Raw genomic sequence first — 21,268 nt, forward strand, 5'->3', positions numbered from 1 at the left:
AAGCCATAAAATAACGGGCTATCTTCTCTATAGCCAGTTGCAACCTTAGAAGCTAACCAATTTTAGATCATCGTCTGGGGAAAATTTCGTCGGAAACAGAACTGCAGTTTCATCTAGTTTCGGGTGACTAGATTAAATATTAACTGGGTAGCAATACAAGCACGACACGTCAGCCTAAGGAACTTTGGAAGCTATATTATATTGGTCTGCATACTTCGAGAGCCTAAACCCGATTTGTTACTTCATCGAGTTCAAAACAAATTTTCTCTAGTTATTACATTAGGGAAATATGCTTTATAAATCTGTGTAATTTTAAAATATTTTATCGTTATGGCCCAATAATAAACGCGGCATAAATGTTCGACCGTAAAGCGGTTTTCAAATTCTCAGATTTTCTGGCATAGATAGATACTTTTTTCGTAACAGATTTACTGAAAACTTCGGTGATAGAACTCTCGATCTTTTAGAAATAAAATGAAACATTTATTGGATTTTAATAATTTGGTACTTGATATTGTGGGAACAGCTTTTTTATTTAAGATGTTAATGTAACGTGATAACAGTTACAAAATCTTAAATAAAAACACAAAATTACATATTTATTATAATTAAACATAATTAGTTACATTTCGAAGCTTAAACAAAGTACAGATACAAAAAGTAGTGTAATAAAATATATCTTGACTTCTGATAGATATTTTAAAATAAAAGAGATAAGCTCCAGAATGAAAATGAAAACACCTAGAAAAAGAAAAGTGTGTCATGAAACACAGTGGTCCCGTCATCCTGAGGGACATCGATGTAATACTGGGCGACATCATGAGCATACTGAAATGTAAAAAGAGATCATTATTCGCGAATATGGAAATGTCGAATAGTAGGGACTTGGCTAGTCAAAACTGAAAGCAATGCTTTAGAACGTCCGTGCTTGTACCAGTTTATATACTGAAAAAGAAAAAGGCACTAAATCTCACTTTTCATATAAATTGAGGGGTCACGGCTCACTAGGCTAAAGTATCAGTTTAACAATATGGCACAGGCCATAATAGCAGCTCCACCCCTGCCTTTTATTATCGTAATTGTGGCCTCAGTGGTCGCTGAGAAATCAAGTGCCCAAACGGGGATCGCGTCCGAGAAAGTTTTTTATACCCCATTCATGGACGTATCGTTCATATTTGTCGCCTCAGTAGTCGCTAAGAAATCAAAGGTCCAAGGTTACGGGCCACCAAGGGCCCAAATGGGGATCGCGTCTGAGAGTTTTTCATACCTCATTCATGGTAAATTTCATACTTTATATTTGTTAATTTCTTACTTTATATTTGTAAATTTCATACTTTATATTTGTAAATGTCATACTTTATATTTGTAAATGTCATACTTTATATTTGTAGATTTCATACTTTAAATGGAATTAAATTTCAGTAAAAAGGTTATTGCAATGTTGAAAAAATTAGTGAAACTTTCAAGGAAATAAATGATTATCATAGAATTGGTCATAGATCTAGAGTAAATTTTCCTTCAAAAAGTGCCAATATATAATTGAATTCCCTGACTTTTCCCTGAATCTTTACAAATTCTTAAAATTCCCTGACATTTCCCTGAATTTTTAGGCTGATTTTGAAATTCCTTGACTTTTCCATGATTGCCCTGTTTTCCCTGACGTGTGGCAACCCTGTTGTAAATTTCATACTTAATATTTGTAAAAGTTCATAATCTATATATTTGAAAAGTTCATAATCTATATATTTGAAAACTTCATAATCTATATATTTGTAAAAGTTCATAATCTACATATTTTTAAAGGTTCATAATTTATATATTGGTAAACGTTTATAATCTATATATTTGTTTATATTCTATTTTTTTTTAAGTTCATAGTCTATATATTTGTTTATATTCTATTTTATAAGTTCATAAACTATATATTTGTTTATATTATACTTTATAAGATAAGTATTTGATTAAATTCTATTTTATTTTTCATATTCCTTTTTTCCCGGTTTTGCACCCCATAATCACCCTTGTAAATCCAGGCGCCCACTGCTATTCGTAACGTCTCCGTCCTACCGTTCACAAGCTTTGGCTTCGTAACGGAGACAATGCCTTTCGGAAGGCAGGACAGATACGAAACGGATATCCAGTGGACGTAACTCTTTTTTTTAAGTCACTATGTCATTCTTTAAGAAGATTTGAAAATAAATATCCATACCATGATAGGTGCCGGAAATGCAGTGGAGTATGGTTGTTTGAAACACAAATGACTAAGTTTGAAAGAAAGCGACTGCAAATCTTGCAAATTGAGGATGGAGGTGTTGTATATGATTATGTACCGTGTAGGCGCCACTATTCCCTGATTGAAATATCGAGTGATTAGTAGAAAATCGTTAAACCTTCCGCTAGTGACTGAGTGCTCGATCACTGTTCCCGGACGTGGATTATCCATTCCCTCGTTCGAGATTCGCTGAGGAAAGAAAGAACTTATGATATATTAGAGTTTCATTTGAAAAAACCTAGCTGGGTAAAATGAAAGCTCCGCGCCCAATATCTACTTTGTCGAATTTTTGCCCTCTAGGGAGATCTCAAGGGCATGTTAAACACCCGTACAGTGCCAAGACTGAATAATTTAAAACAAAGTAGAGCTTCTCTAGGTTCCATAATGCGTATATGGAAACCGCAAACTGATTTTTCGCGCTTACCGTGTCTAAATATAGCCGAGTCTTCGTCTTCTGAACTACAATGACTACAATTTCCGGTGCGAAACCATCCTTCAACAAAAACAATGTTTCTTTCAATTTTCCGATTTCGTAGTTGAGAACATGATCCAATAGTGAATCTGGGACTCCGGATCGATAAAAAACGATTTTATCGGGAAGAGCTTTTTCAGACTAAAACATTAAAAATAATGAAATGAAAATTGAGCAAAGAATGAGCCTGTAAATGGGCAAATAGCATTTTTGTCGCGTTTGTGAAGTACTATGAAAGAGATTAAAATTATATTTACTTTAATGTACTTTTTGAATGCTTTAATAATATTTTCCGTTAGACAGTCAATGAGTTCTTCGTCGTCTTTTTGATAGGCCACAGAGCTATGCCATTTAGTGAAGGACCGGTTGAAACTGGCGACGAAGCCGACAATGTTTGAATCATCTCGTCGAGTGTACGTGTCAATTCCACAAACCATAGTGCCATTCTAAATTAAGGGAACAAATTACTAATTATTTTCAAACGGAGAGAAGTAGTTAAAGAATACCCATAGACCTTTCCTATCAACCGGCGAGGGGAAGGGGTGAGATCTAAAAGTAATGATCAGGGCAAACTATTAATACCGTTCTTTATATATAAAAAACTTTTAAAGCTACTCGCTACCTGCACAGTAAAAGTACATCGGTTAAAAATAATTAAATACGGTAGGGGGTATTTAAAATAAGACCCCAACCGTTCTTCGGGTGAACCTTTCGATAGCTCCGAATGGGTCCCAGCGAAATGTTGATTTTTCCTCAACGGCACCTATAACATTTAATTTTTACGGCGCTCGATCGGTATCCCCCCCTAAGATCTGAAAATCGTTGATTTCTCCTCAACGGTGCGTTATGACAATTTAGGACCCGATATAGAGATGTTTTTCCGAGTAATAAAATTGCGATTTCTTTATCACAAAAATAACAGGAATGAGCTCTGTTTATTTAGCGAGTGGTATAGGGCAGTCGCCAAAAAGCAAGCAAAAACAATAACGGATTATTTTCCATTATATGCTCAAGAAATAAATTGAGAAGTAACCACTTTTGAAAATAATTTACAAATATAAGTAATTTATCAGGATAGGTCACATTCTTGGAAACTAAATTGGAACGTTAGTTTCTAGTTCATTATCGCCTTCTGATAAATATTTTTGCCAAGCTCTTCTCGGAGCCAAAGCCCAACAGGCAAGACAACAAATTGGTAAAAATAAAAGTATCACCGATTAAAAGGAATCGCTAAAACGTCTGTTTGTTCAGATCAATTATAATAGCTGTTACGGCTAATCCTTGGGTATATTCACACGAACACGTTGACGTACAATAAGTCAAGGCGGAAGGAAAACGAACTTTCGTGTGTTTTAGACCAACTACCAGCTTTTCAAAATTGAAAAAAAAAGTCCTGATACAAAGTCCATCAGATAATATCACGACATATAATGTGAAACAGAACAAGATGTCACGGGCATTAAAGTACACAATCCCCCAGATGTATTAACTGTATATTAAATGGAAATTTGATCTTGTACCTGGTTTTGGAAATAAAATAGCGCAGAGTTGCCACAAAATTTTGAGGCTCAAATTCCCTGACTATACCCTGTTTTACCTGACCATTTTAAAAAGATATTCCCTGAATTTTTAAGGCCAAAATGGACCTATATTTCAGTAAAAACGTTATGGCAATGTTCAAAAAAGTAGTCACACTTTCAACAGTGGCGTAGCTGAGAACTCAGAGCCCCCCCCCCCCCCAGAAAAAATCTCTATGAGCCCCCCTTTTCATTTTATTTGCTAAGTGGGGCCCCCCGAAGCTCGAGCCCCCCCCCCGCACCGCGGGCACTGCGGACCATCAAATACGCCACTGACTTTCAAGGAAATAAATGATTCTCATAGAATTTGTCATAGATCTAAAGTAAAATTACCCTCCATTTATTTTTAAAATTTTTTAAAATTCCCTGACGTGTGGCAACCCATTAGCTAAACGCGAACACTTTAATTTAAATTAATTTTATGACAAAACAAATTTTTCGTGTTACCGAAATAAAGTAGCGAAACGAGGACGAGTTAGTTGGCGCTATTATCAATTGGCACGAAATTCAAATATGACAATAGTGCTTATGCGGGTTGTGGGGTTCTGCAAATTGGACAGAAATCTCATTTAAAATTAAAATTTCTTAATGCAACCGAAAACGTAGTTCAGAAATGATTAGCAAAAACTAAAAATTTAATTTCCAACAAAGTCGGTCATAATGTAAAAAGATTATGTACATTTATATTCGAAAATCACCCAAAATAACTAAAATGGGCAAATGCGCCACTTCCGGGGGCCCGATCTCGCAAATGTTAAGAATTCCGGGGTGGGCATGATATTTCCTATCAATTGACGTACCATGACTCTTTGTACCTCTAACGTACCACGAGAAATTGTGAGAACACCGGCGGCGGCGGACACAGTACGTGAAACTAATACAGAAATCCCCTAGGGATTGTGTGTAAAAATCAGGTTGTGGTTGTCTGTCCTTATCTGTCTGAATATCATCTGATATAAATTCCCAAATTCAGTTACAAATTACTAGAACTACCTCTTCGATCAACTCTTGTTTTCCAATAACACGGCCGAGCATTGGGTTGTAATACAGTATCCCCCCTACCGAAAGTAAAGGTTTATCTATGACTTCAAAATAAGGTACTCACGAACATAGAAGGAATGTGGACAGACCAAAGCTCTCCTCCCAATTTACAAATAATGTGACGCGATATCTCTTGAGTAACTCGGCGGAGTCTTTGAGGATCACTAATTTTATCCAAGCGAATAACGTGCAAACCAACGCCCGTTTCAAGGCCAAATGTCTTCAGCGCTGGCGCATTTTCAAAATCATTGGGTACTACGAAAACTAACAGTTGAACGTCAGTATCGAACACCAGTTCTTTGGCCGCTCGTAGGTAGGAATCAATATCAACACTGGGAACTTCAACAGGTTGTAGATCACTAAATTCCACGCCCATGTTGAAAAACGTATTGCAGACCACTTTGCAAAACTCTCGCACTATTCTAACATCTGTTTCGGCAAAAATCACAGCCCATTGCTTAAGTGGAACCTTAAAAACAAATTAAGTAAATTACAGATAACGGACGAAAGTAATTAGTAAAACCAATGGTTGGACAACCTTTCACTCAATAAAATGGCATTAAGAATTCATAAATCAAGGCAAATTTCTTGATTCGTGCTTTTGGAAGGTGCGCCGCTATCCTTCAAGACGAAAATTAAAATTATTTGTGCGGAATGTACAACCACTGGTTTAAAATAATCCTTCAACACGCAACCTACCGAGTGTAGAACTTGCTCGCCTTCGATGTCCTTAGCCCAGGATGCTTTGCTATTAACTTCAAACATACTTTTCCCTCCTATGGAAAGAGCTTCACGTTTCATCAATCGCCCGCTCGTTTGAATTAGTGAAGAATCAAAGCTCAATCCCCAATCACTAAGCAAAGCCTTCGTTTCTTCATTATTGAAAATACTTTCCACGAGCTCCAGAACACGAATTTGGTGTAGGTTGGGAGACACTCTAGTATGGAAGTTTATGTCCTAGAAAGAAAAAGTACTTGTCATTTATTTAAATAATGAAGTAAATGATAATGATAATTCTAGTGCTTGATATGAGTAATCATAAAAACAGAATTAGATTTACCTGCATTAGTTTGTTATTGGTCCTCATGTCATCCGTGATCCCCATTAAGTAGCACAATTCGGGAATCAAGAAAATGAATTGTGGCTTTGATTTAAAAAAAAACAATAATTAGAGTCTGTACAACGAAACCACGACCTTATTCGATGGTGTCGCTAGTACAGAAATTTTATTAGTTTTGTTAATATATAAGATATAAATTGGACACGAGTGATTCAGACCAAGGTTAATACTTGTAAGTTCTAGAAAAACTGTATGAATTGGTAAAAAATATCAACAAAGAACGAAAAATGGTTGAACAGCTAAAGCTAAGCTAAGTGATAGGATTTCGCTACTAAGGTGAGAGGTGTGTACTTTAATAAAATAAAAAAACTGAAATCTAATAATCACAACACGACACTTACTTCGGAAGCAGCATCAGTGGTATCTCCTTTCAAGACTTTTCTATGAATTAATAAGGGTTGCTTTACATCTTTGATTTCGCGATCATATGTGCGCCTAAAAATAAAAGGGATATCAATTTAATTAAAGCTTGATAATATTTAACCTAATAAGATAACATGGAATGAAATTTTCAGTAAATTTACTATTCAATATTTAAAGGTGATGAAAGAACTAAAACTAAAGGAGTTCGAGCCCTATCACAAAATAAAGACATTTCTAGGAAAACCGCGTCAAACAGTTTATTTAGAAAACCAACATCGTCATTTGCACTTTCTGTCTACATGGGTGGACAGTAACAACTTAATACTTTCAAAATAAAATAATTTGCTAAACGTCCGCATGCTTTAAAATTCATCGGCATTAATTATTCCGAACTAAAATATTACGAATCATACAACAGTTTAAAAGCAAACCTATAATCAAAAGAATAATCAACGAAAATATTGCCAATTTTTAGGGTCACGTTACTGGGGAATCTTAAAAATTTTAGAGCTACCCCTAGTATCATTATCTGTATACCGGCCTGAACCAGGTTCAAGGATATGACGTAAATTTTGTAAAATCCAACGCGTGACGAAATACGCTTTATCAACGTTTTAGATAGTAAACGGAAGTTATTTATTTACGTGCAGATCGTTGCCACACAGATATTATCCTTAAGTATAATTAATACATTATTTCTTTAATTAACCTATTGTATTATGCTGTGAGGAGATATGTTCCCCTTTATTAAAATAATAACAAACAACCTACTTGTAATATTCAACAAAGGGCAGCGTTTCTCCGTTGCTGAGGACGAAGGTACTCGTGGGGTTCATGTCCCAAGTGATATCATCAACCCGGTATGATTTATGGTTGTATCTTGTCATAACGCTATGCCCTTTTATTTGGCTTTCGAAATCGCTTCGGAAAGTTGATTTGTTCTTGTAATAACATTTAGTTCTACAGGGAAATACAATATAATTAGTAAAAGTAAAAATCAAATATTTGAACTATTATCAAGAGTTCATAATCCTTCGGGTACCAAGCGTTTGCTGTGGAAATACCGCAGTATTAAATGGGAAAATAGGCGACAAAAGGGCTGTTAACAAATTATGAAACACAATGCTAATAATACTAAATGTTAAACGGGCACGGAGGAATCTAGATTTTCGTTTACAAATCTTATTTTAATGAACTAAAACCCCATGTCACCCTTGACAGAAAGGAAGGAACTTTTACTAACCCCTTCAAAAAGAAGCGCTTTACTTAAAAGTGAATTTTCGAACCCTCAATAGTGCACTTACAATGAACGTTATATAGACCATATAATTTAAAGTTTTGTTGGGCTTCAAAATAAAATTCCGATGGGCCGCAAACTACAGATCACGACGGGTGCGTCGTGATGCTATTTGGGCGTATGGCCGGATATGTAGTTAAATGATGTCGAGGGCCTGTAAACGAGTTACCTCATGCCTAGGACCTTTGCTACGCTAGATGATGTATAGGGCGCGTTGCTAGGCCAGACGATGGTTGGGGCGCATAACTGAATTTAGATAAAACATAAAAATCACTGTTGTACAGTAAAAATATAGATGATTCCTAGGGCACATAACTAAACTAAAGATGACTAGAGCCAATTACAAGGATTAATTTTGTCTATGACCGAAAATGAGGATAGATGATGTCTGCGGCCGGTATAGGAATAAAAGAAGAATATAAGCGGTTTTGTTCAAAGAACTTAAAAAGGTGCTTTCAAGGAAATTTTCCTATAAAGGTGATTTATTGCACATCATCTTCAAAGTCATTTTTCAAACCGACAGATAACGGTGCTTTTACAGAGATTCGCTTATTGATGGGATAATGGGAGTCAGGGAGTACTTAATTAATTAAAGGGGCGACGGACATTTCAGAGATTTTTAACCGAAATGCGTCGGAAACCGGTACAAGACATTAACCGGCAAAAACTTTTGAGTCCCAAGGAACTTTAGACGCGGGCAATTTTTAGAAAATGAATTCTATAGGGCCAGGGACGTATGAATCTTTAGGTGTGATTTCATTTAGTCCACCATGGGCTTTGGGTTTCTCCGATGGTGGCGGATCTAAACTCCCTAATATCTAATATATCCGGCGCCTAAATGGAGCGTGCCGGTCGGAAACCTCAGATATCGGTGAGAGCTAATAACTTGTTATTTTTACAAACCTTCGCTAGAGGTACCCGAATAAAATGCTTAGAACTCATGGTATTGAACCATAAATTACTCACAAAACATCTATAACGGAATTAATATGCACAACTTTCGATGTTACATCGCACTGTAATAAAAATCCAGATTCACATTCTTGAATACCGATGTCATATCCGTGCCACACTTCAACTCTGGAAAGAGAGGATTTAAAATTTTACACTGTATCACTGTTACCAAAGCGTGATGTAACCTAGGGCTGTGCGAGTACTCGGCCTTTCTTGAGGTAGAGTTCGATCGAGTACTCGGAACTCGCCCTCGAATGAGTTATTTGTAGATATTCGTCAATTATCGATTATCAAAACAATTACTATTCGGGTATACAACTGTTCGAACAAGCCGGGGCTACCCTCGTCAATTAAATCTTCTACCCTTATAGTATAAAAGAGCGGTGATTCGGGGAGAAAAAGCGTAATGACCTTGAGAGCCGTGAAAACCTATTCTTTAAGTTTCCACGGTGACAGTGTGCCTGCGTACTTATTTTGAGGCTTCCTGCTTTTCTAAGTTTTTGTTTTGTTTCTAGCGTCACTTTGGCAGCTTTTCTTCACGAGTTTGAATGTCAGTCGGTGTAATGCTAGACCGAGTCTTATTCTTACAGTGGTGTAGCTATCCCTGGAAATAGGTAGAGGAGAGAGATACTGAAATCTGGTGTATATTGACAGGGGCGGTAAACTCTGTGACCGCAACTGGTGTCAAAAGGTCTAGTTACACCCACTGTATTCTTAGCATTTCCATACCCATATCTTGCATCCCTATGAATAAGTATATTAAATTTCTTATATTTCCCCATTATTTAAACATAATCATTCAATATGACTTGATTAATTCATAAATCTATTACATAACTAAATATTAAAGTATTTCATTACGAAATGCTAAGAATACAGAGTTTACCGCCATTGTCAATATACACCAGATTTCAGTATCTCTCTCTTCTACCTATTTCCAGGGATAATTCATATGAAAAATGTCACCCCCCTGCTACGCCACTGTAAGAATAAGACTTAGTACTTCTACAATAAATAGTTTTTGCGAAAAACGCTTATACATGTAAATATATATATCAAAACTTTTAATAAAGTTGTAGTTGATTTAAATTTGATAATTTTGTCTGACAAATTTAATTAAGTAAATTTCATTATTTGAACTCTTTTGGAATTAAATTTTATTAATACTCTAATGAAACTTGTCTTTAAATCAAGTACTTGATAACTCGACGGTTCTTGTCGAATACTCGACTCGTTTAAGAAAAAAATTCCCTTAATCAAGTACTCGATAACCCGACTAGACCACAATATTAATCGACTCGACTACTGACGAAAAATTTCTGATAATCGATACCCAACTCGTGCTCCTCTAACCACCCGTCATCTCTTGGGTTGTAAATTGAGAGGAATAAAATGTTCAACCATGATGACCCAGACTTTGTGCACAAGTTTATAATAATCGCTCCAAGGAAGAAAGTAATAATGTTTCCGGAAATTGGAAAATAGTGTAATTATGGAAAGTTGTAGCAAAACATTATGGACTACACAATGGACTACTGAAGCTTTAAACATTAAACTACCTGTGATTAGGCACGTTGACAATGTACTTCGCGGGGAAGTAATTCCTCATGAGATGGTGCATGTTTAGTTTGTTAAAAACGGAATGAAATACGTCATTGTATAGTTCAATTATCTCCGAGTTTGGACAAAATCCGTTGTATTGAAAAATTACCGTAGCTACAGTGCCAGGTTTGTCTTCGGAATTTGGTAACTTCGCTACGACACACGTAACCTAAACATGAGAAGCTAAATAATTATTTCACTTTCTAAATTCCCAATACCTATAATTATATTGTTCTAAATATAAAATACCTCCTTATCGTCAAGTTTTTTTGGAACACGGATCTTCGTACAGTCGAAGGAAAATGACGAGCGCGTTACGTTGATTTCTTCGAGAGCTAAATGTAAAAACTGACGTTTCGTCGCTTGAGATTCGAGAGGCGGCCAGAAACGTACTTCATATTCGTAAATCTCAACATTATCTAATTTCAAGAGTCGAACGCAATTGCTCACTAAATTAAATCTAGGAAATAAAAGGGTGAGGTTTAAAATTAGTAAATTTATTTCGCCTCATAAAATATACTTATGGTAGTGTTTTTCAGAGTCGGAATTTGATACTGAAGTCGATGTTTTCATATTGCCAGCCTCCGAAGAGGAAGCACCTAGCGTGTTTGTCGACAACGGAACGCCAGCTAATTCTTGTCGTCTATTATTAAAATATAAAGTATTTATTTCCATTTTTCTCGGTTAGAATTTTTATGTTTCAATATCTCGATGCCACTGATGGGTTTTGTCATAATGGTTGTTTTCCATTGGGGCATAATCCTCCAACTGCTTACGTGTACTTCACAAACATCCATTAAAATCTTATATTTTAAATTTGACGCTCGTCAACGGGGCTATTTTAAAACCGGATGTTATTGGTTTTATCAAGCGTATCTCTAGAATGTATTGTAGAAGATTCAGTAAATAATTCTATTACCGCCATAAAAATGGCTGGAAATTAGCATGATCATTTATTGGCCCTCTACGTATTTTTTTCAAACTATTAAAAGCTCTTTTTCTAGCCATTGGGCCAGAATTTAAATACCGGTGCACCTGGGGCATCGTATCATCTTATATTACCGATGGTGTCATCATAATGCACCGCGATAACGTGCACAGCCGGACGGGTGACCAACAGCCATATTCAGCTGAAGAACCCTACTGATGACAGTGGCACCGTTGATGCGTGTCTTCAACCCTCTGAAAGTCGCAGCAATGAAACGACCACTCCCCACTTAGCACACAGCTGGCAAAATAAGGATAGATGTTGTAGACATCTAGCTCACATAGAAGGTGGGGTGGCGGAGTGGCAAGCACTTTCGACTCGCTGCAAGAGGAGCCGATTTCAACCCCCGCTTGTGGCACGGGGTGAAAACTCGGAACCACTCCTTCTGCGTTGAGTTTGCAAGTTCTCTCCCCACTGGTTAAAGTGATTCCCTCAAGTTCTTCGGTTTCCCCTTCCCGTAAAAAAAACTTGTTGAGGTAAACGGTAATAGTTAATGAAGAGAGCTGCTGGCTCAGGTGGCACGCATTGTAACCCGGCCACCTGTTTAAAGGCTTTAAAAGTCGCTCGATGACTTGGGCCTTGTGTATTTTCCTAGCTGATTATTATTATTGTAACCCGGCCACCTGTTTAAAGACTTTAAAAGTCGCTCGATGACTTAGGCCTAAGGTGGTGCCTTGGGTATTAGAATAGCTGATTATTATTATTATTATTATTATTATTATCCACATACGGAGACCCGCTGCCGCATTAATGAGGGCCACTAGTGCGTTGACCTTCCCCGTTAACCTGAGCCGAAGCCCAGTTTTTGGCCCTTACCTGACCGAAGTCGGGGCTGGGGTTAGGCCAACCTGCCAGTGCGCCCAGTGCCGTTTTAAGACCTTGGTAGGCCCTATCTACCAAGACCTTTGTATGCCTTATTTCTAAAAAGAAATTATTTAAAATTAATTTTTATACTTTTAAGCCTTCGTACGTCCATAGGGTAAAATGGCCCAGACTGAGCCACCACCCTAGTAGGTTAAACGTGCCGGACCACGACACCATGGTAACGCCACCAGCTACTGCCAGATAACCGTTGTCAAGATAAAAAAAATTGCAAAATTTGTGAAAGGCCCCTTATAAAACGAGGTTTTTATTCCTATATGCATATTATATAGATTTTTTGGTTCGGTCCAGTGACTTTTACGAAAACTACTTACGGTAGAAATATGAAATTTTTTAGGGTTAAGTAAATACACCGGGGGACATTGATTGGTGAAATTTCATAGTTTTCTGAGAATATTTTCACAATTTTGAAAAATTGTTTTTCATCACTAGGTGCTAGATCAATTTCGTCCATTGAAAATTTGTAGAGCATCATCTGAAACCTACGAATACCTTTAGTTCAATGGGAAAAGACCTATATTTCCATGAAATACGCGACTTGAAAAATTCGCAGGCTGCTTAAGCCAAAAATATGCACTCATTAAGGTATCATGGGAATAGACGGAAACCTCCAATTAAAGAATACCTGTACTAGTTTTAATAAAATGTGAATGCCACACTTATAATAATTGCACGTTCAAAAACCGTATTCGGGTTTTATTAAATACAATAATTTATTTCAAACACGCTAAATTATTGTTAACAAAGTGGGTTCAATTATACTCCCATCGGCTGAACGCAAGCTTAACTCGGACAATCATATCATCTCTACACGCTCTTTCATTTCTGGTGTTACTCCTGGACAAGCAATTCCAATTCTCCGGCGAAGTTCGGCTCTCGTTTCAATAAACCCTTTCTTCGATAAATCACCACTGAAAAAAAACTAGTGGTGTGGTGTAAAAAATGCAAATAGTTCTAGCCATTGAGATTTTGAGGCAAGAACACTGAAACAATCAAACTATTTTCTAAAAGTCCAACCACAAATTTAAGCGCTGGAGCCGAACGAGATTATTTTGATGGTTGAAAGGTGGCGTTAGGATTAGGCGGGACAGGCCTCCTCAAGTCGATTTATACATAAAACTTTTAAAAATTAATTTTTGTCAATATGCCCACAATTAAGAAAAATCTCCTGGCGTCCATTTTCAGAAAAAAAAATCGTCGGTAGAACATGGTGCGTAAATTGGGGATCGTGATTCACCGCATTGAGCAGCCAGTTGCATAAGTCATAACGTCTTTCAAAATCCCCATCACTCAGTTCTTGGTGAAGCGTAGCTCTGAATGGATGGCACCTATATTTGCGTAAAATTTTCCAAACACGGTTTTTACTGCAACTTAGATCGGAACTCACGGTCGCGCAACTTCTTCGAGGGTATGCGGCAAAATATTCAAGAAGAGTGTTCTCAAATACAAAATTAGGCCGACCCAATCCACGAAACCTAGGTTCTACATTACCAAACTGTTGAAAGTCACTGACAGCTCGCTTTACTGTATTTAGGGACGGCCTTCGGTTTGGATGTCACACTTAATAAAACTCTTCTTGGGTACAGGGCAACAATTTCGTAAGCTCCACTCTTGAATAACGAACTATAACTACAAGGATTGATGATCTCGATGATATTAAACAAAAATAAAGAGTTTAAATACCAAAAATGTACGTGAACTTTAAACAATTTGTGCTTAATTATATGTTGCAAAATATTTTTCCAAGTTTTTTAAAGGCTAAAAAAACGTTCGCCACAAAAATAATGATTGAAATTTAAAGGGAGTAAGCTGTGACTATCTCCTTCCCGGATCACAAAAGTGTGTTTTGGCTTGCCCAACTTTTCAACTTGCGTTTTTCAGTGAAAAATAGGTCTTTTCCCATCGAAACCAAGGTATTCGTAGGTTTAAGATGATTCTCTACAAATTTTAAATTGACGAAATTGTTCTAGCACTGAGTGGTGAAAGAATAATTTTTCTAAAAGTGTGAAAATATTTACAGAAAACGATGAAATTTCTTCAATCAATGTCCCCCGGTGTATTTACTTAACCATAAAGATTTCAAAGTTGTTTTCGTAAAAATTCACTTGTCCGAACAAAAACAAACACTCTGTAAATGTTAAAACAACATGACGCTAAAAATGTTAGTAAAAAATTTTGGTTACACACCGGTCGAGGTTGTTGGAAGAAATAGTGCAAGCGTTTTCCATGGACGCCGAAAGAGCTTGCAAAAGGGCTCCCCGTCCAACACCTAAAAAAAAACAGATGTAAGTATACATGTGAACTTGAAAGGTTTACTGGTCAACCGTCAACGACTATTTTAGCTTTGGAATTTCCCCTGCAATTAGTCTTCCCTGTACTCATATCATAATTAAATATTCCGTGATCGTTTTATGCGGCAGTATGTAAAGCCGCGTTCACAAAGACGTTAAAATGGTAAATAGCTGAAGTTGAAAGCTAAAGGTAGAAGACGAAGTTAGAAATCGGCGGTTCACAAACCCGCCGAAAGTCGAAAGGGGAGAGAAAACTTCTCAAGACGAGAGGGAAATCGGCGGTCAACCCGTACAGTGTTTCCACACGGGTGACTTTATTTTTTCCTTTTTTTGGAGCGGATAAATTAATTATTCCCGTTTTCGAAAACCGTTTTTCCCGCAATTTTTCCCGCTAAATTTTAACCGACGGCACTTATGTTAAAATCGCGTGCTCCGCAGAAATTATGATTTTTTTCCCAAATGTGGACTAAATGATGACGATTTTCATTCCATATTAAATTTAAGTTTAAGGAGGCGACAAATGGTATAATTCCCTTATCGGTTCCTTTTTTCAGTTTTAATAGATTTTAAACTACTAAACAGCCGCTCTGTTACTGCATTAGAATAAGGCAAGCACAAAAAGAATCTCACTAGTTTTGGAAGCTGAGTGAACATTGGTTCATTGTATTTTTTCGAAAGTAGCCCAATTGGGCTGGAAAACCGCCCAACTGGCAGCCCTGCTTCGAAATGAATAAATGATATGGCCCGTAAGTTCGTAACGGCCAGGATACGGGTAACCAAGGATAGGATCTTTGGGGTAACCAAGGACAGTAGATACAGGGACGAGAAAGTGTATTGGCGGCCTCTGTTGGAATATATCAGCTAAAACGACCTAAACGCAAGGAGAGTTAGTTGTAAACAAAAAAAATGGCGGTCACCTAATTTTAGCGGTTCTTGACGAGGCTTAAGTGTTCAAAACAAATGGGCATTTTTTAATTTACGCTAGTAGTTTTATTTTTAATTTAACATCAAAATGGTAAAAACTAACTATAATAATACTGTCCATGGTGAACCACGTCTTAACAATGGGGATACGGGTTACCCGTATCTACTCCAGTTTGATATTTCGACCTTCGGCTGAAAATCACGTGTCAGTTTTGGCCAATAGAGAAGCGGTTATGACGTCGTGTCGGTCATGTGATACACAAACACCGGTTTTCTCGAGAGAGAGTGGAGTCCGAGGCCCGAGGGAACGAAAGACTTTGTTTACCTCGTGGTTTCGGTGCGCTATGGCTGCCACAAATAAAACTGTGTAACTGTTAGCGCGAGGAAAGGAAGTCTTTGTGAAGTTTGTGGAAGGCCGTGTGAGGACGACTACCAATCCCCCGACGGGTGGTCGGGATACTTCCGCCACGGGTGTCCCCACCCCTGTCCCCACGTGGCCGTTACACATATCTCACCCTGATTAATCAGTTATTGTGTGTGTTCTGGTGTCTAAGGACTCGGGTCGACACTGATGTTTGTGTATCTCAAAAAAAAAAAGGAAGTCTTTGTGAACTGCTGACCTTGTCGAGAAGGAGGAAGAGAAAGGCTGAAGTCGGATCACCCCGCCGAAACCAGAATGCTCTTCCCCCTTTTACTTTAGAATTCTCCTCAACAAAATGTCTTTGTGAACGCGGCTTAAGATACTAGACCACAGGGAGACCAGTGGCCACAAGTGATACTAGACCACAGGGATACCAGTTTCCGCGAGTAGCGTAGCCAATGAGGCACATTTGCCATTACAACTATAACGAACTTAACTGTTCTAAAAAGGCATATCCATCACGCTCCTATTGGTTCAACGCGCAAACTGACTAGCAGAGTTGCCAAAATTCGTAAAAACTCCCGCGAACAGAAAGTGGAAAATCCCGTCGATTTATTGTATATTTGACCGCTCGAATAAAGTTTACCCAAACGCAGTAGAAATCTCAACAAAATTAGCAGTGAGAAAAATCTAGGACGGGCGTTACGGGTAGACAATGTCTTCCGCTGCGATGTCAACGTGCTTATCGTCACTCGGACGCTATATAACCCTGAACAGGGGTTATATCTAAGCACACAGTAATAATCCCTCAATGCGGTGGCGACTTAAACGCCAACTGCCTGTCGTAAGTCGATTTTTGAAAAGTGGTATTTGGGGCCGCGAGTCCGCCTCTCGCCGAACAATTAATTCCCGCCAATTGAAATAAAACACTGAGGAAAACCGGGGAGTTGGCCACTCTGCTGGGAGGCTATTCTCTAATTTATCTCGATCTCACTCTCGATGTCGAGTCGAAGTCGATCTCGAAGGCGATCACTTCGATCGAGAAGTCATTTCTCGATAAACGCTATTCTATACTTCATCGAAATCGACTTCGAAGTGATACATCTCGACTCTCGACAAGCGAGTAGACCACGTGGGTTCTACATATTTCCGGTTGTAATCGCGCATAGGCTCTCTATTTTCCGACCAATCACAAAAACAGCTGGTTACAAACGCCCATGTTTTATAGTTTATATATATTTAAAGTCCAAATAGAGCTCGACGAAACAGCTAAATTAACCGCTAAAGTTTTGATTAACCATAAAAATTACGATTAACTGTTTATCCATGGATATTATCCACGGCTATATAGCAATTTAACATGTAAAATAATAATTTTTTTCGAATAATTTTCGTTTGTGGATAAAAATGAATAAAGTTATTAATTCTTATCCAAACGCCGAGCTCTAAGTCCAAAGGATTTATTGTTTGGTCTCTTATAACTCTTTATCTTTGAAAATTACGCCTATAATGGCCTATTATCGATTTCTAAGGCTACATTTAACAATACAAGCCGAGCTATAGCAAGCCATTGCTTTTTTCCCCAAGAAAGACGGTTTGGGTAGTGGTAGCTTTTTGGCAACACGGGAGAAGGGGGGGGGGAGGTAGTTAAAAAGAACTACTAGCTCGATGATTGGTTGAAACCTCTGTCGAAAGCGATCTCGTAAGCTTCGGACACGACGAGATCGACTTCGAGAAGTCCATCGAATTCGAGTAGCATTTTTCGACAAATATTTTATAGAATAGCGTTTTTCGACATCTCGTGAGAGCGATTCAAGATCGAGAGAGATCTCGATCGAGAAGTGCTTACAGAATAGGGTCCCAGGTGCCTGGCGAGTCAGACGTCAGATGCCGAATTTCGGCATCCGAAAGTAAAACTTAGACTAAAGGAAGCCAAATATGAGTCGGGAACGACCTTGAACGACTTTTGTTAAAAGTTTTCCCGCCTATTTAAATGGGCTAAGGGACTTCTGAAGTTGGGCGATAACACCGCGACGAAAGGCCACAGGAGACGCGACGCGAAATTAGAAAAAAATCCTAGTTTCGCACACGCTTCGCTGGCCCGTGCACGAACTTGGTTTTTGAAACGACGCATGCGTGCGCACTCAAAATTAATGTTTGCATCCGGCTTTACACTTCATACGCTTAAGCAAATAATTCGCTTCCAATTTTTCCTTCGAAATGACATCTTTTGGAAAAGCTATATAGTTTTTGCGCTACCGTAAATTCCCTTGAGAATCGAATAATTTAAATCTGTCGTAGTCTTAATAAAACTAAAACAATTTCTAAGGGCCTAGCTAAAAGATCGTATAAATAAAATAAACTGACCTTTAATATTCAAATTCTTAAATGCAGAACTCATTTTCAGTGAACCAAATTTGGATATCTCTGTTGAAAGTGGAATAGAATGAAATAATAATAATATTACATCACCTTGTTACAAAATATATGAAATCGAAAAAGGAACATAAAACTACAACTCCCACAAGGAAATTATATTCACGGAGAGCTAAATTTCACCACGTGGTTACACCTAGTAGAAACAAACACAGTAAAAAGAACGCAACCCGTCAGAAGTCGTGCATTTTCTTGTGTACATTTTTCAGTGCTTAGACGCTTTAATTAGCGCCTGCTGCCGTCGGAAGGGGAAAATTCAGAAACTGTCAGCCCCCCGCCCGTAAAACGCTCAGCATAAAGGTTCGTTCAACAAAATCTGTACACAACACTGCGTTTGCTGCTCCTAGGTTACACAAAGGAGAATAATAATGTTTTCGCGCGGTATAGAATCCTGCTTGGAAAACCAACTTACGACTTCCAAATTAAGCGCCCCCCCCCCCTACATGGCCACTTAAAGAAAAAAACGTTCTTATGACTTTTGAATTTGTCTGTAGCAGACGCTAGATTATAGGCGCTACCTCGGATGACTTAGCGCCATTATGCTACCTAGACTCGTTTCGGACGCATATAAACTTAACTGATAATATCTTAAATGTATTTATCGACCGCAAGTCTAGGTGACGCTGCGGCGACATCCCCTGTTTAGCGTCCCTTGTAGCCTTAAGTCCATAATGATGCTTATATTCCAACTAACTATTTCGATAGGACAGCTACTTAAAGGCCACAAATTAAAGAAACGTCGGGAGCATCAAAATGCGGGACGTCATGTTCCGGACTCCTTTAAATTTCAGATCAAAACATATTTTAGAGTGCGTTTATTACACAGTTTTTCAAAGAGCCTATTTGGTCAAATTCTAATAATGATCATTTTCAAATAATATTAGGTGGTTTCCTTTCGCCAGTTCAGACCCCTATGCAGGGCCGGATTAACCATAGGCCGAATAGGCCTGGGCCTATGGCACCAAGCCTACAAGGGGCACCAAGAGGGTTCGAAAAAAAATAAAAGTACAAAACTTTAATCATTTGCTTTTCTGGAACAAAAGGTGTACACATTTTACGCTAATTTAAACTATTCGCCTGTTCTAGTGGATAGAATTATTCTACGCCGTGAACCATTCGTCCAGGTCAGAGTATTAGGGCTACCTTTTTTACTCCTCCTCAAAAGATAGGAGCTACAAACACAACACCCCACGCAAGGAGAACACAACCCGTAAAAAGTCGTGGATTTTCTTGTGTACAATTTTCATTCGTTAGAACTTAAGACGCTTAAGCGCCTGTTGCCGTCGGAAGGAGAAAATTCGGAAATCTTCTTCCCCCTTTCCGTAAAACGTTCAGCGTAAAGGTTCGTCCAATGAAATTTGTACACAACACTGCGTTAGCCTGTTTAAAGGCTAGCTGCATGCTCCTTTTGTTTGTTGCTCCTAGCTCAAAAGCAGGAGTAAATAAAATAAACTGATAAAATCGTCTGCTTATCCAGAATTTATCTGGTAAAATGGCCACAAGCATGCATTTTGACTCAAATCATTATCTACCACAGAATCGGAGTAAAATGACGTTAAAGGGTTACTATTCTTACCCTACTCTGAAATAACAGAACAAACGAAAAGTATCGCACTATCCACTAATAGACAACTTACACTTATGTGAAACATGGATTAAACACTATTGGTACTGTCTTCAAAAACTTCGACTATTGTGTTGAAAAGGACCCGCGATAAACAAAATGTACAGACAACAATTTCAAACGCTTCAGAAATTCGGCAACAATGAAAATGGCGGTTTAAGCTGGTTTCACACTTGACGGAAAATTAGCAGCGTAAAGTTGAACGTTAGCGGTATATCCAATAGGAATCAATTATCAGCTCGGCGTTTATTATCGTCTTTCCGGCATACTTTCCTTCGAGTGGGAAACCAGCTTAATTAACCATTTTCATTGTGGTATTAAGTAATTTTAGAGTTTCAGCATAACACAAAAAAGAACGACTTCTCATTTATCGAGTTACACTCATTAAAGAGGCGTCCATTTACAAAAATAGAGGACAGTCCTAAAATAATTCGGTCACGGGTATCGCAGATTTCGCAACGCTTATGGCAAAAGTGACATAATTACACTTTTGCTTATGGTAATTTTGATATACCGTTTTGATAACCCATTTTGTGGTTAATAAAGGTTTCGGTTCGAACGAGTTCCCCCGAATGTTTGCTTGTTTGTACCCTCGCAGTCTGTTTTGTTAGGATTCGGGACTAAAACTGTCACTTGTTCTATCTACACATCCTTTCTTTTCAGTCCAATAAATATACCGAACCTTGGAGAATTTAGATATTTTTCTCACGTGCATCCTTTTTCAAGGAACATAGTTTAGAACTGAGTGTCGCCGTAAATGCACACTTTAACCGTTAGATTAATCTAAAGTGGAAATTTGTCTAGTCGCATAATCTACCTCACCATAAAGGTGTGTTTCTGGAAATTGCAAATTATGACGGATGCTTTCTGTTACAAACTCAAAACAGCCCAAAGCACCTATCGAGTCTTCGTTATTTATTATTAGAAATAAAGTAAATTAGACTTACTTGCTAATCGTTATTACCTAAAAATTAGCAAATTACCAATGAAAAAATTACTTAAATTATCACCATTTTCAAACCAATGAATTTGTCCGCGCACTACTCTCGTCTTTTAAAATATAT

At 37.8% G+C, this 21,268-nt stretch overlaps 2 protein-coding genes across 4 annotated transcripts in view; one reads left to right on the plus strand and one right to left on the minus strand.

Moving 5' to 3' along the window:
* Positions 1-633: 633 nt before the first annotated feature.
* LOC149922047 (piwi-like protein Ago3) lies at positions 634-21,230 on the minus strand. Of its 2 annotated transcripts, XM_090164315.1 has the most exons (16): positions 21,152-21,230; positions 18,512-18,571; positions 14,756-14,837; positions 11,219-11,341; positions 10,948-11,158; positions 10,656-10,867; positions 9,109-9,222; positions 7,617-7,805; positions 6,824-6,917; positions 6,423-6,506; positions 6,062-6,319; positions 5,427-5,831; positions 3,002-3,190; positions 2,697-2,885; positions 2,210-2,461; positions 634-828 (listed from the first exon to the last, which is right to left on the minus strand). In XM_090164315.1, the coding sequence occupies exons 2-16, from the start codon at positions 18,543-18,545 to the stop codon at positions 742-744; spliced, it is 2,523 nt and encodes an 840-aa protein (XP_090020441.1). In that variant the 5' UTR covers positions 18,546-18,571; positions 21,152-21,230; the 3' UTR covers positions 634-741. The 2 variants fall into 2 exon arrangements, with proteins under 2 accessions (XP_090020441.1, XP_090020442.1); XM_090164316.1 differs by lacking the exon at positions 18,512-18,571 and having other exon boundaries at positions 21,152-21,180.
* The window catches only part of LOC149922048 (elongation factor-like GTPase 1), a 123,115-nt gene continuing 122,830 nt past the window's right edge, over positions 20,984-21,268 (plus strand). The window contains exon 1 of one of the 2 annotated variants that reach the window (XM_090164311.1): positions 20,984-21,033. The gene's annotated coding sequence lies outside the window, so the exon portion shown is untranslated. Of the gene's footprint in view, positions 21,034-21,120; positions 21,137-21,268 lie in introns of those variants that run through there. The other variant, XM_090164314.1, reaches the window with a different exon arrangement.

This window comes from Leiobunum rupestre, chromosome 11 (genome assembly GCF_980474605.1).
Source record: "Leiobunum rupestre chromosome 11, qqLeiRupe1.1.hap1, whole genome shotgun sequence".
Classification (NCBI taxonomy): Eukaryota; Metazoa; Arthropoda; class Arachnida; order Opiliones; family Sclerosomatidae; genus Leiobunum; species Leiobunum rupestre.